Here is a 14,591-nt window from a genome sequence, read left to right on the forward strand (position 1 = left end):
GAAGCATTTCTTAGGGGGCTGGGTGAGAAACTAAACATCCATTTGTGTCTCTGATGGACTAAACTTTGAAGGCTGAGACATAGAATACTGAAAACAAGGGGAATTTTTCCACTGGCTTCACCATGCTCTGCCCTTTGAGTTCTTGTTGGCACCAGGGATATGATCACAGGTCATCATAAAATCATCTCAATTACACATTTATTTTTCAATTGACACAAATGTTCCTTGGACTGAGAGAAAGGGAAGTCTCCTCGCTGAGGCAGCCCTGCTTATACTGGCATCAGGATTTGTGTATGAACAGCAGCAGTGCAACCAAAAAGCCCCTGGAGCTGGTGAGAGATGATTTATGCCTTAAAATATTCCCTACTTTTCCTGGAAATGCTACTGGGGTTTAGAATTCAGCGGCCTTCTAACTATTCTTAGAATTGCTTGAAAATAACAGTGCTGAAGATTGGAGAGGAAAATGATTCTTTGAGAAGTAAACCAAAAAAGGAAGGCAATGAAAAAATATGTTTGGAAGGTGAAATTCTTGGAATTTCAATCATCTCCCTGGAAAGCTTCAAGTTGGTGAAGATTCTGAGAGGGTACAAGGAACAGAGCAGAGAAGTGGAGAGAAAAAGCACTATTTAGTTATATTAATAGCTTTGGTAAGGACATGCTAACTTTTATATCCTCTTTCCCCTTTTTCTTTCCTCAGAAAAAGGCAAAAATGACGAGCTCTGGTGCCATGCAAATTAACCTCTGCTAACTGCCTTTTCCAGATGAATTCCTGCTGGCTCTGAGCAATGTTAAAGGATTAGAGAAATACCTGAAGTTTTCTATAACCAACTTTGCATGATTCAGGGGAATTGCCAGGACATCAGGAGGGGCTGTGCTCTCTTTTCATGTTATGACAAGGACTGCAAATGCAGCCTGCTGGCACTTCCATCCTCCTGGTCCATCCTCCATGCTGGAGCAGGAATGCTGATTCCCATCCCAGGCCTTGCTGTGGTGTCATTCCCTTCACCACAAAGCTGGGAGAGGTCTCTAGGGGCAGGAAGCAGCACCACATCATGCTCATGAGCTGTCTGCAGTTCTGCTGCACAGGGTGGGCACTTCCCACCACAAAGAGGAATTGGCTTTGATCTGGAGCATAACAGCTCTGTATTCCAGTAAATTCTCCCTGCAGGACATTGGAATTGGGAATATTTCTGCTATTTACACTGGACGTATTTGGTTCTTTACTCTTTTGGGGAGAAATCTGCTGATGCTGAGGATTTGTTGGCACAATTTGGGTCTTAGGAGTGGCACTTGGCTGACAGCCCCAAAAAGCCTTGGAGCCTGTGCCCCCATCCAGCAACCCTTGGGGGTTTAATCCACTGAATAAAGTGGGTTTATGATGACTTCTTCCTATTCTTTTTGAGACCATCAGTCCAGCCCTATAACCTGCTTTCCTTTTAAATTCCTAATTCCTGGGATATCTGTTCACACCAGATCTTCAGCTGCTACAAACTACGGGGTTCCATTGGTTTCCGATCTGATTCATTGCTTGTTCTTTCCACCTTCTTTGGCCACTGCACTGTATTCCCTTTTCTTTCCCTACTTTCTTCCTGGGCAGCTCTGCAGATGTGGCCTTTCCATAGCCCAATGCTGGAACAGATTTTGGGTTGTCTAAGGCAGGTTGTAGGTGGTCCCCCCAAAATACAGGCAGTGCTGTGTCACAGCAGGGAATGTGTGGAGCTTTGACCTGCCCTCACCTTTGAGGGTCTAAGTCTGCAAGAGGCTGAGAGTTTGTCTGCCACCGGATTTGTGATGGATGACAAGTCCCCAGGAAGGTCCCTTCCTGTCCTTCCCTGTCAGTCAGGTGGGAGGTGTTCTGGCTGCTCGAGAGGGACTGACATGGTGTGAGCACACACTGCACCTGGCTGAGCCAGAGCTCCCTCAGCCCTCTGGAGCACCAAAAACAGCGGGAAAAGAGAAGTTTGGAGTCGAGGGCATGTGCTTCTGCTGGCCTGGAAGGATCAGCTGTTGTGCCAGGGGTGAGGGTGCAGGAAGTGCAAGGATTGTCTCATCTCAATGAGCTGATCAGGTGTCACTGGGTGATAGGGAACTGTGGGACATCTGGGCCTCTAAAATTCACATTTCATTCAATTGACCATAATAGGCCTCAAAATCCTGTGAGAGATCAGAGCCTTTGGCTTTCCAAATTCATGAGTTTGGATCTTCCTTGTGCTACAGCTCTGCTCCCTCCTCTGGACAGTGTGTGCCCGGGTATGCAGCACTCTGGGACTTGTGCCCTCTGCACTTTGATGCTCTTCAAATGAAATATCTTTTTTTCTGCTGAAAAGTATAACTTGGGTTAAACAGCCTTTGGACTGGCTGTTCCCGTTTCTCTTCTGGTTGTTCCCAGCTTGCAATTCTCAAACAGTTCCATCACTTTTCCATTTCTCAGCCCCAGTGCAGCATCCCAAGCCTGAATGCATGGGTTCTTTCTGTCTGTGTGCTGATGCTGCAGCACCAAAGCTCCTACCAGGACAAGAGGAATCTTTATCCTCCTTTCCAAGAGTCACATCCTGCATCATATCCCTGCTTCTGCCACGGCTGCTTCAAGCAGCCAAGCTTTTGGGGCAAGCTGATGAGAACAAGGGTGCCACAAAATTTTGTTTGGCTAAAAACCAACCAACCAACCAACATGGGAATAATTTGGCTTTACTGAGTTTTGAGCAGCCCTTCATAACCCTGGTGCCTTTTCCCAGGACTGTTTCAACTGTCGCCTTTAAAAGTTGCAGTTTCACCTCCCCAGGAAACCAACTCTTTTCCAGTGCAGGTTGGCTATCAGCTTGTCGAGGAACTAAAATTTGAGGAAGGGAAATTGAAGGTCAGATTACAGGGGATTTTTGTTTTGGTTTTGGTTTGTTTGGATTCTGTTATTTCTCCAGGGACTGATCTAAAGCCCTCAGAAGTCAGACTGAAATGCCTGCTGTTCCTTTGGAAGCCTCAGGCACCTTTCCAACGATGTTGGTGGGTTTTGAGTCAGCTCCTGAGTGTGTTTTCCAAATGATAGGAATTTTCCAAGTGACACCTTGATTTCTTCCCTGTACAACCAGACCTGCTTGTCACTTACACATCTTTACCTGTGTTCAACAGGTTTGGGGTTTTTTTTTGCTCTCAGAAACAATATGCTGCTAGACACATTTCCTGGAGGGAAATGGACACCTACCTACACACAAAGCTATCCAGCTAATTTATACCTTGTTGAATTTATAATCTTGTCTATGCTTCTATGGACACTTTGTATGGGCTGCAGCTCAAATCCTAAAATAGTCAAGAATTTTTTCCTTTCCCATATAGTATTCTATTTACTTTGACTTTGAAAACAAAAAAAGCGTATAAATGCAATAATGCAGGTAGACTAGAAATACTAGATTGAAAATTTAAAGTAGTTTAGCTTGTCCCATTGTGACTGACAGTGTTGTACGACACCCAACGCTGTACCCTGACATTTTCCAGGCTTTCTCCGTAGCTGAATCTAGTATTAGCTTTGGAAACCCATTGTGTGAGTGGTGGGTGGATGGGTCGGAATCGTGTGCTCTCTACACACTGTATGTTACTCACATCACAAGCTGTATGGCCACTCCATATGCTGTGAAACTGTAAATGATTCCCAAATACACCTGTAACTCTTACCAGGATTGTGAGAAATAAACTATATATAGATATATATACACACCCATAGAGAGATTGTATAATTCCTCCCGTGAGCATCTTCGTGTACCTGGGGGTGCGAGTGGAACCTGCTGTGCCCCCTCTGGAGGTTGTCTGGAGAAAGCTGTGGCTGTCCCATCCCTGGACACGTCCAAGGACAGGGTTCACGGGGCTTGGAGCAACCTGGGATAGTGGAAGGTGTCCCTGCACTTGGGAGAGGTGGAACGAGGTGAGCTTTAAGTCCCCTTCCAACCCAAACCATTCTGTGATTCCTGGATTCTATCTCTGTGTTTCCCGAAGGCCCAATGTTCTCTAGGTGATGCCACTGAGAACTGTGAGAAAAGGCAGGTCCTGCCCCAAATAAACTCCAGCCTGCCCAGGGAAAGCAGGATGATTATTGTTTTTCCCAGATAGGAACAAAATTGAATCGTAGATTTACCCAGAGACACAGGGGAAACATTTCTGGTCCAAGAGATTCCCTATTCCACAGGCTGGTCTCCAGCTTTCACCCCCAGCTCTTTGCTCTGGCCTTTTTCCTGCCAAATTTCTCCTGGTTTTCTGGTTTTGTTTCTAAGATGGCCTGGGAACACCTCCCAAACAAACCATGAGCCCTGGGTGATGTCTCTGGGGTCCCTGAGCACGGATTCCTGCAGGCTCTGGAGGGGAGGAGGGTTTTGGCAGCACGTGTCACCGCACAGGGTTGGTGTTGTGTCACACCAGCTCCAGTCAGGGTCCCCACTGAACTCTGAAGGCTTCTGGAAATCAATTTCTTAAGAACTGGGCAGAAAAACCCTGTAAATTCCACAAGGTCAGGAAAAAGGGCATCCTTCAGCTGCAGAAGTGTAATCATCTGAGGATTTTGCTGCAGAAACACAGCTGGGGACTCGAGTTTTAGTTTGCCTTGACAGCAGCAGGAGATCAAATAAGTTCCTGTTTTCTGACTGGGAATGCTGGAGCTCAGAGGCTGGGATGGACGGGGGCCTGACCCTCCCACTGGTCCCAATCAGGCTGTGGGGAATTCCACGTGCCTGGGGTAGTGAAGGCAGGATGGGAAGGGCTGGTGGAGCAGAGGCTGGACAGCACTGTCCTTTGTTTTGTTTAAAAAGCACTGGAGTCACAAGCAGAGAAAAAAGACCATAAATGTGATGCTCTGTGATAAAAAGTCTTAAGCTGCTGGAGTGGCACTAAATCCCGAAGTATCCCACACAACAGCAAAACTGAATAGTGAATGAGATGCTTTTTTTCCTTTCAAAAAAAGAATTTTCTGGTATCTAAACTGGAGCGGTGAGGAACATCCAGATTAACCAGCCTATGGATTTGGAACACAGCTCTGGAGCGAAAAGGAGACAGACAGATGACTGAAGAGACGGACAAGGTGGCATAAGCTACATGTCCTTCAGGAAGCCAGGCTAGAAATTAAACCCTTTCAAATAAACAAATACAGACAATAGCCGAATTGTGTTGTCTTTATTTTAAACCTTTCATTTTATAACGGCATCGTCTCTGCAGCACACCAGCAGCCAGCAAAGGATAAACCTATTAAATTCACACGGGGATGACAGATGCAAATGCAGAAACGGAACACTGAGGTTTACGGAGGTGGGGAACTAAGGAAACAGCGACAGTTGCCGATGGGACGTGGCACTAGGGGATTCTCGGGACACCCGAGGGCTTCCAAAGCTCCCGCCGGCGGCAGCGCCCCCTCGGCGCTTCCCGCGCTTTCCCGCCTCCCTCGGGATTTCGCGCGCTTTCCCCGCCCCTCCGCGCTCCCCGCACTGCGCACGCGCGGCCGCACGAGGCTCCGCCGCTGCCCTCAGGCCCCGGCCCCGCCATGTCGGAGCGGCTGGCCAAGCCCTCCTGCCTCATCGTCGCCAGCGCCGCCACCGCGGGTGAGACGCTCTCGGGGGGGCCCCGCCGGTTCGCGGGGAGCCGCCGCTCCGGCATCTGCGGGTGTCCCGCGCTCCCCGTCCCTTCCCAGCGCCGCGGCGGGCGGGGCGGGGCCGAGCGGGGCGGGGCGGTGCGGGGCTGTCCCCGGTGCGGGGCTGTCCCCGGTGCGGCGCGGTCGCGGCGTGTCCCGCGTGTGCCCAGCCCTCGGCCCTTGCCCTGTGGTGTCCCGTGTGGGTGACGCTGCAGCCGGGCTGTGCAGCCGCACGTGTGCCCTCCCTGCACAGCTGTGCTGCTTCTCCGTACGCGCACATCTGCGCTGCAGGTGTGGCCGCCATGCGCAGCTGTGCTGGCCGGCTCCTCTGCGTGCGGCTTCAGTGGTTTTGAGGGGAAGGAGGGTCGGCTCAGATTGGTTTTTGGGGAAGGAATCTTTATCTGTGAGTGTGCTGAGGCCCTGGTGCGGATTGCCCTGGGAAACTGTGGCTGCCCCATTCCTGGAAGTGTGCAAGGCCAGTTTGGATAGGGCTTAGAGGAACCTGGGACGCTGCAAGGTGTCCTTGCCCATGGCAGGGGTACTAGGTGGGCTTTAGGGTCCCTCCCCGCCCAAATCATTCAGGATTCTGTTCCTGTAATGAAGGCTGTACATTTCTGATGTCTTAAAATCATTAAATCTTAACAATCATCTGAATTTATTTAGAGCTTTCAAGATGAGCAAACACCCAAGCTTGTGTACTTTGCTGGATGTGAAAAGTGCATATTATATGGCTCTATGCAGATATTTACTATATGTATTTTGTTGTATTGATTAGTAATGCTGTATTAACATTTTAATAATATGATAAATGTAATTTTGTAGTTAAGAAGTAACTTTTGTAGTTAAAATAAGAACGATGTAAGTGAGATTTTTTTTTTAAGGAAGGAATGAGGCACTCGCACCAGATAGCAGCCACAGGACACCTCAGTTTTTCAGAGAAAAGAAATTTATTGTTCTCTTATCAGAAGAAGCTGAGTTCTTCCTGCCTAGCTAAAGATCTAAGGCGCCTTAGGATTAGGAGGAAGAAGTTGATGATGACCAGACCAAATCCTTTGTTTGAATGGAATTTATGCATTATGTATGAGCTGTATGAATATTCAATTTATGCATAATGTATGAGGTGTATGAATATGCAACAGGTTATTGCTTTTAAGGGTTAATCCCTGTTAACCTGGGTCCTTTTTCAGGCTTATGCTACCCAGAAAAAGGTACCTGGATGTCCCTAACTCTTTGTTTCTATTTTCTCATATTGTCCTAATTCAAATTGTCCAAATTATTATTACTCTAATTGTATTACTATTTTTATAACCATTTTATTATAATTAAACTTTTAAAAAATTAAAAACAAGTGATTGGTGTTTTTCACACTGGATAAAGCGTGGCCTGCATTAAACTATCACTGTTGTCTCCCTAAAGGTGTTGGAATCTGTTTTCCAGGTGTTTCAGCCCAATCCTTCCTTCACTGCTTTACTCTGGCCAGCTCTGCCTTCAACCTGCAAGTGGCAACACCTGGGGTGAGTGAAAATGGACAAATCCTGTGATTTCAGCCTGAAACCAATTGATATCTCAGTTGGAATGTAAAAAATAATGTAATTAATATAATATAAATTTATTGAGGGGTGCTTTATTGGCTGTAGGCATTAAGGGACCTGTTTAATTCTGTTTTTTTAATACCAAAGTGACCACAGCCTTTCTATAGCATGGATTTGGACTTCTCTGTCCAGTATCTTTTCCCACAAAGAGTGGAGGGAAAACCATTAGCACTAATTCAGTGGGGAAAATGGAAAACTTCAGTTTTTGGAGAGCTGAAAGCATCTCAAAATCCCACGTGGCCATCCTTCAGAAGTGTCCTGGATGCTTGTGCAGTGATGCTGACCAGGTGTGTGAACCATGTTGTCCCCAGGGGAAGCCCATTGACTTTGTGGATGTGAACGAGGGCAACACGCGCTGGATCCAGGACTTCCGCATGAAATCCTACGCCAGCCCCGCCAAGCTGGAGTCCATTGATGGTAAGGGTGTCACCACGTGCCTGTCTGGGAGACAGGGCCTGCTTAGGGACAGGATTTTAGGGAAGAATGACCCAGAAAAGGCAGGAAAGTTGTGTTTCAAGAGCTGCAGTTGTTGGTTTACTCTTTATTTAAGAGGAAGTCCTAGCAACTGCTTTGCAATTTTGTTACTTATTTTGGAATGGTCGTTCTCTGTTAATGTATATATAATATATACAAATAATGTCTGTACTGTATATAAGCACACAATACATTGTTGCTTGTTAAAAATAAATATTTTGCTGGAGTAGGAGCCAGCAGACAGAACAGTTGTAAGTTTTGCTTGAGTCATCGGGGCTCATTAAAAATGTATGTCCCTTGTCCTAAGAAGGACCTTTTTCTCTCTTCTGTGTAGCTTTATTTGTTTCTTTAGGTAATTTTTAACTGATTAATGTGGGTTTGTCCTTTTTTCCCCAAACGTGCAGTGGATTTATGGTCAGGCTTTTTGGGTTTTTTACCTGTCCTACAACCTGTTCCTGCTTTCCTGCCCAGGGGCTCGGTACCACGCCCTGCTGATCCCAAATTGCCCCGGGGCTGTGACTGACCTGGCCAACAGTGGGTACCTGGCCAAGATCCTGCAGCACTTCAGCACTGAGAGCAGTAGGTGAACGTCCTCGGGGGTTGGGTAAATGAGACAGGGCTCCTGTGCTGCCTCTGCAGGATGGCTGCCTTCCAGAGACTTCAGAGTGTTTGCATGGCTGAGGAGCATTCCAAACTGGGAAGGAAAAGGGAGATGTCAAGGGGGGAAACAAATATCTTAATGGGCCTTTAAAAAAGGAAAGGGAGACTTAAAAGGAAAAAAAAAAAAAAAAGTGTCCTAAAATGTCTTAAAAAGGAGAAAGGGAGTCCTAAAAGGAAAAAAAAAAGTGTCCTAACGTGTCTTAAATAGGAAAAAGGGAGCCTTGAAAAGAAAAAAGAGGTCTTAAAGTATCTTAGGGAGCAATGCCAGTATCTTGTCTCAGAAGAAGGATTTGCTGCCTTACAGTGGTACAGAAACAGCTCTGTCCAAATCAGCAGCATTCAAGGCTCAGAGCCAAGGGTGGAATGTCCCAGGATCATCATTAAGGCTGCAGTTAATCAAGACTTGAGGTGTGCTCCACATTTGAGCATTTGTGGAGCTGTCTCTGGACTTGGAGTTAAAATCTGCAATTCTTGTTCTTCCTCTTACTGTAATAGTAATAAAATACTTATGCTAGACAATAATTGCTCCTGCAGTGTGCAGGAAAGCCCCTACAAGCTAAAGGAGCATGATCAGTGCAGTGTAACTTCACTGCAGGAGGGCAGCAGGAGGCTCACCACATACACACACACACACACACCCCTGTGTTTTCAGTATTTGGAGATGCTCACAAATGTGCTTTAATTCTTTTCTAGAGCCTATCTGTGCTGTGGGACAGGGAGTGGCAGCTTTGTGTTGTGCCACCAATGAGGATAAATCCTGGGTTTTCCAGGGGTACAGCCTGACAGGGGTAAGCTAAGCTTTTACCTTGTTTTTGCTGTTTGGGGGCTTTTTTTGCTGGGTGATTTCTGGTGGTTTTGGTCTCACCCAGGAACTTCCTGTAAATATGAACTATCAGTTTGGTACCCTTGGCTTGTGCAAGATGTGCAGAGTTGTCTTTGACAAGGGGCCCAGCACTGAGTGCATGAAGGGTTTGTCCCACTTAAGTGGCATGTGGGGAATGCTTTTCCTCTGACTGTTCAGTAAACTTTAAACTGAAGCAAAGAAAAAAAAAAAGGAGCTGGAAATTCCTGCTGCAGCTCTTTGCATTTGTTGTTTAGAACTTATAAAAAATTTTTGTTTGTTTAATGAATGCTGGGGATAAGTTATATTTCTCAAAATACTGTTTCTTTTTAAAAGGTAGAGGCAGTCTCAGGAAAAAAGTTAGAAGTTGTTTTAGGAAAAAAGGCTGTTTGTACAAACTAGCTTGCAATTAAAGTAGCCAGTTACTGCTGATACTTTATTTTATGTGCTCTGACCTCACAGCCCATTTTATAGTGTCAGAGTGATGCAACAGCTTCACTCTGTACAGCTTTCTAGTGCGGAAAATTTACATGGAAAGTTAAGAAATAAGGATTTTGTAACTCACAAAAGCTATTAGTGCTCTCATGTGCTTCTATTTGAGTTAAGGATTATTTATGACTCTCTGTGGGTTGTTACAGTCCATGATGAAATAATTTAAATCATGTTGTGGCCTAGCTATGGTTGCTGTGGAAACCATAAAATTAAATTCCTTCCTTTTGTGTATTAAAATTCTAAGTGCTCCTAAATTTTCTGTCTGTAAGCTGTTTCCCATATTCATTCCAACATGGATTACTGGTTTTGGACTCTGCAGGTGGCACAGCATCTGTGTCCAAATATTTGTGTGCCATGGACAGACAGGTCTGTGCCTTCTTGAAGTTAATCACACCTGCAGAAATTGTTTGGTGGTGTTGTTTCCTCTTTACTTAACTCACTTAAGAGTTTCCAGTTTGCTCCCTGCACAAAATCCATCAAAGCTGCTTGTGATAATTTTGCTGGGTGAATAGTAGAGGGAACAGAAGTATAAATTTCAGGGAAATATGTGCTTGTTTTGCTTGGCTTTTTCTGTAAAAAAGCCAGCCAAACTAATTTCCTTTTGATCTATTTCAGCCCTCTGTGTACGAGCTGGTGAGGCAGCCAAATTTTGCCAGTTTGTCCATTATTGTGGAGGATTTCGTGAAGGATTCTGGAGCTACATTCAGTGGTGGGTCATGCCTGGTGTCTGGGATGGGCACTTTGTGTCTCCCTCGGGAAATGAGTGTTTGTGTGCTGGTTGTGTCCAGCTGAGCAGGATTCTGGCAGGATCTCTCATCTGGCATTCCCATTGCCTCATTTACCAGTATGTCACTACTCATTTGCAAGGCCAGCTTGGACAGGGCTTGGAGCAACATTGGATAGTGGGAGGTGTCCCTGCCTGAGGCAGGGGGATGGGACTGGATGAACTTTAGGATCTCTTCAAACCCAAACCAGTCTGGGAGTCTGTTTGGAATGAGGAAACTTTAAAATTCTGTTTGGGGTGCTGAGCAGTTGCTGGTAGATCTGAGCTCTGGGGTGTTGTAATTGGCCAGAAAATGAGTATTTAATTTTTGTAGCGTGGTGATCACAGGTCGTGTCTGGCATAAGATGAGTTTGTGTTGTATTGTGAGGTAATTGTAGCTTTCAAATACATACTTTGAGTTTTTCATTATGAAAATCTCCTGATGTGTGTTCTTTACCCACCTGCTGTTAACTGAATCAAGGGCCCAGTCCTGTCCTTTCAGAAAAGGATTTCCTAGGGAAATTTTTTCAGGATGAGGGGATTGAGACTGCCCCTCTCTACTGAAGTAATAGATCAGCACCCAGCAAATCTGTCTGGCCATAATAGTTATGTGTTGTCTTGGGTTTATCAGGGGTGTGATCCTGGCCCTGAGCTCGTGTCCTCTGACACAGTCCCTGTGTTTTTCCTCCTGTGTACAGCCAGCAGCCCGGATGCTGTCCATGTGGTGCTGGATAGGCACCTGGTGACAGGACAGAATGAGAATTCCACCCTTCCTGCTGTCCAGAACCTTCTGATTCTTTGCAATGTCAGGTGAGGCAAGATGGGGCTTAAGAACTGGGAAGAGCCAGTGGTGAGCTTTTTTTTGTTGTTGTTTTGTTTCAGGAATACTGTCTCTCAGAAGGGGTTTTTCCCCTTGGTTTTCTGCTGAAGTGTGTGTCACTTCTGTTTGATTGAGCCAGCCAGGCAGTTGTGTCTTTTGGCAAAGAGCATTTGATTATTGAAAAGAAAAAGATGAAAATGTGTGGGGAAATGCACAGCTGTAGTGGAACTGGCAAAGTAGAATGCTGAATAGCTTCTCTAAACATTTCTGTTCAGGGAAACATCTCTTGTTTCTTGAGCTTTGGCAGGCTGGCTTTGAGTCAGCTCTGATTTAGGATTCTGGGAATGAATGTATTTAACTTCTTTGGAAATGGTTTGGCTTGTTTGAGTGTCATCTTGTCAGATAGAAGAGCCCATATGAATAACCACAAACCTCTTCTTTTGCTCAGGTGAGTGTGTGGTACCAGTCCTGTCCTGTGTGCACTAACAGGTCCTGTCATGTCTGGGTGTGTTTCCTTCAGCAGGAAATGAAGGGGAAGGTCTGTTTGCAAAGAGGATGGATGAGGAGCCAGCAGGCCGAGGATTTCCATGGCTGTGACCTGGATAAAGCACCCCTCTGAACCCCTGTCCTGGACTCTGAAGTGACTGTGGCAGTGAAGTGGCAGTGTCAGGTTCTGTGTGGATGGAATGAATGAAGGTTGTCAGAAGCAGCTGGGACACCCCCTTATATTTTTGCTTCTCCATTTTTTCACTGCATCTCTAGACCCTCAGTTTACAGATGTGGGGAACTGTCTTCTCAAAACCCCCCAAAAGTTGGTGCTGTGAATACAAATTGCTGAAGCTGAAGCCCTTGCTCTGGGTTGGCATTGTGCTGGTGCACAGCATGCCCTTGTTTTCTTCCTGTTCACATCGCTGGAATTGTGTTCAGAAAGTTTGCTCAGCCTTTTTTTTAACGTGGTCCTACAATTGTTTATTTGTTCTCTTTTGTGCTGCTTATATTGTGGGTTTTGTTCTCTTGGAAATACTCCTCTCTGGGAGTACACTGCTGCTGTCTCTTGCTGGAATTTTGTGGACTAGGGCACTGAAAAATGCAGGTGGCTAATGTGGGTCCCACCTGAGGACCCAGCTGGAGGGTGGAGTCTGGACTCCTCCTTCCTTCTGAGCTGCAGGTGTGGCATGAAGCTGAGCATGGAAAGGAATAACCAGACTGATATTTTTTAAAATTGTTGCAGGCTCAAACTTATAAAATTATTGGAAAGTAGAGAAATTAACTTTCAGATAATTGATTTTCCTTCCCTCTTGGAATTGTGGGCAGCATTTATCCAGTGCCCAGAAGAAATGGGGCTGCATTTTTGTTTTCTTACCAGGATATTACAATATTTTGGTTCTAACAAATCATCAAGTAGGGAAATTTTCTCTTTTCTGTGTAAATCAATTTTTTTTTAGCTCTGTCTCAAGAATTCAGTGTGATTTGAAAAGACAGACTGCTGTGGGTTTTGCTGGGTCTTCTGCTGTTGCATTCTGGAGCCCAGCTTACAGAACTTTGGCATTGATGGAAGTGAAAACTAGAATTTGAAGTTAAAATTGTGCTTTGATAGATATTAAATTATCAATTAGCTTTGATAATTTAAATCTTCATTCCTGACAAGCCATCATGGGGATTTGATGTTGGCAGCCTCAGGAAATACTTTCAGCCTGGAAAGCCACATCTTCTTTGTGAAGTGGGAGACTGTATTTCCTTAGGGTCTTTGTTTCCATGGGATTTTGCCAAAATTGCTACATCTTTTCTCTGCTTACCTGTAAAAATAGAACATTGGTGTCTATCCTGTGTCCTGTTTTTATTCCTTAAATGAGGTTCTGTCCAGGCTCATTCATCTGCTGCTAGGTGAGCAAACAGCATTCAGACCTCTCCATGCTTTCTTCAGTCCCCTGTTGTACAATTTTTCCTTATTTTGTGGCATCCAGGACCTGCTGGAATTGCTCTGCTTGTGCCTCTGTCAGGAAGTTGGACAAAGCACACTGCCTGGGGACTTGATGGTGATTTCTTTTTCCTCCCATATGAGAGCAGAAAAAAGATGAGTTCCTGTGTGTATTTTCACTCTTTCCCATCACACATCCACTTTTATCTCCTCAGCCATAACGTTGCTCTTGGGAAAATTGGGGGAGAAAGGTGTGGTCAGGCAGCAAGTGGCTGGAGAGGTGATGTGTGCAGGTGTGGGCCAGCAGCTGTGTGAGGTGGCTCTGGATGTGGTGGGCTGGATTGTGTCACCTTCACAAGGCACGCTGGCAAACTGGAAGCCACCTGAGTCACAGAATCATGGAACTTAGGTTGGAAAAGAGCTTTCAAGATCAAGCCCAAGCATCCATGCAGTACTTACCACCATGTTCACCACTCAACCTCAGGTATCACATCCATGTGTTTTCTGAACCCTTCCAGGGGTGGTGACTGGGCAGCCTGTTCCACTGCTTGATGTCCCTTTCCATGAAGAAATTTTCCCTAATTTCCAACCTAAACTTCCTCTGGCACAACTTGAGGCCATTAGTGATGACAGCTCTTAAGTTCTTGTACAGTATGACCAATTTTAGCCAGGGATTGGAAAAAAATGTTCAAAGAAAACTGGGGGCAAGGAAGGACAAATGAACATAAGAAACACAAAGTTGTTGAATGTCATCCAGGTATTTTCAGGAAAGTTTTATTCTGTTCATTTTCCATGTTAATTTTATTCTACAAATGTAAAACTTGATAGTTTATTTGGTATTTTCTTTTCTTTTACCTAAAAGGTATTTACATCAACTAAAATCATGAGGTGGCATTACACAAAGAGCAAGGATTTTTGGATAGTTCTTGCATTTTAATCTTCCTGTGGGAGTAATTTAGGTACCTCAGTTTGTATCTTCTGTACTTTGTGCCTTGTCCAGCTGAGGAGCCCTGTGAACAATCCCATCCCAGGCATCCAAGCAGTGGGGTTTATACTGAGGGGTTTTTATCTCTCTTCTTTGTTTCCCAAAGAATTGAAAACCTTCAAACTTGAGAGATTTTCATCCCACACAAACCTTTATTGTTTCAGCATTGTGTTGTGCAGTGCGGGGTGCTTTGGTCCTAGGAGTGTTACCAGGCAGGCTTGTTTCCTTGGAAATCTGTTCCTGGTAACATCCAGCTGGTGGGTTCTGTTGTTTTATTTATTTGGGTGGGGGTTTGGTTTAATTTTTTAGGGTTTTGCTGATTTACTTTTTTGGGACTGACAGTGTTACCTCTTCTCTGGGCTTAATAGCTGGCACCACATCTTCTGTTTTCCTGTGATGTTTTTACAGGCAGATACGGAGGTGCCTGCTAGAAGCATCAGAGTG

At 45.3% G+C, this 14,591-nt stretch overlaps 1 protein-coding gene across 3 annotated transcripts; it reads left to right on the forward strand.

Moving 5' to 3' along the window:
* Positions 1 to 5,154: 5,154 nt before the first annotated feature.
* On the forward strand, positions 5,155 to 13,066 carry GATD1 (glutamine amidotransferase class 1 domain containing 1). 3 transcript variants are annotated; one of them, XM_030240150.2, is made up of 8 exons: positions 5,158 to 5,573; positions 7,040 to 7,116; positions 7,506 to 7,611; positions 8,140 to 8,247; positions 9,022 to 9,116; positions 10,277 to 10,370; positions 11,123 to 11,234; positions 11,765 to 13,066. In XM_030240150.2, the coding sequence occupies exons 1-8, from the start codon at positions 5,516 to 5,518 to the stop codon at positions 11,772 to 11,774; spliced, it is 660 nt and encodes a 219-aa protein (XP_030096010.1). In that variant the 5' UTR covers positions 5,158 to 5,515; the 3' UTR covers positions 11,775 to 13,066. The 3 variants fall into 3 exon arrangements, with proteins under 3 accessions (XP_030096012.1, XP_030096010.1, XP_030096011.1); XM_030240151.2 differs by having other exon boundaries at positions 5,160 to 5,573; positions 11,768 to 13,066; XM_030240152.2 differs by lacking the exon at positions 8,140 to 8,247 and having other exon boundaries at positions 5,155 to 5,573.
* The last annotated feature ends 1,525 nt before the right edge of the window (positions 13,067 to 14,591 follow it).

Source organism: Serinus canaria, chromosome 5 (genome assembly GCF_022539315.1).
Source record: "Serinus canaria isolate serCan28SL12 chromosome 5, serCan2020, whole genome shotgun sequence".
Classification (NCBI taxonomy): Eukaryota; Metazoa; Chordata; class Aves; order Passeriformes; family Fringillidae; genus Serinus; species Serinus canaria.

Coding starts and splice junctions, on each gene's coding strand:
- GATD1 (XM_030240150.2), top strand. CDS start 5,516: ATGTCGGAGCGGCTGGCCAAGCCCTCCTGCCTCATCGTCGCCAGCGCC. Junction 7,612..8,139: donor CAAGCTGGAGTCCATTGATG/GTAAGGGTGTCA, acceptor TTTCCTGCCCAG/GGGCTCGGTACCACGCCCTG. Junction 10,371..11,122: donor TTCTGGAGCTACATTCAGTG/GTGGGTCATGCC, acceptor TCCTGTGTACAG/CCAGCAGCCCGGATGCTGTC.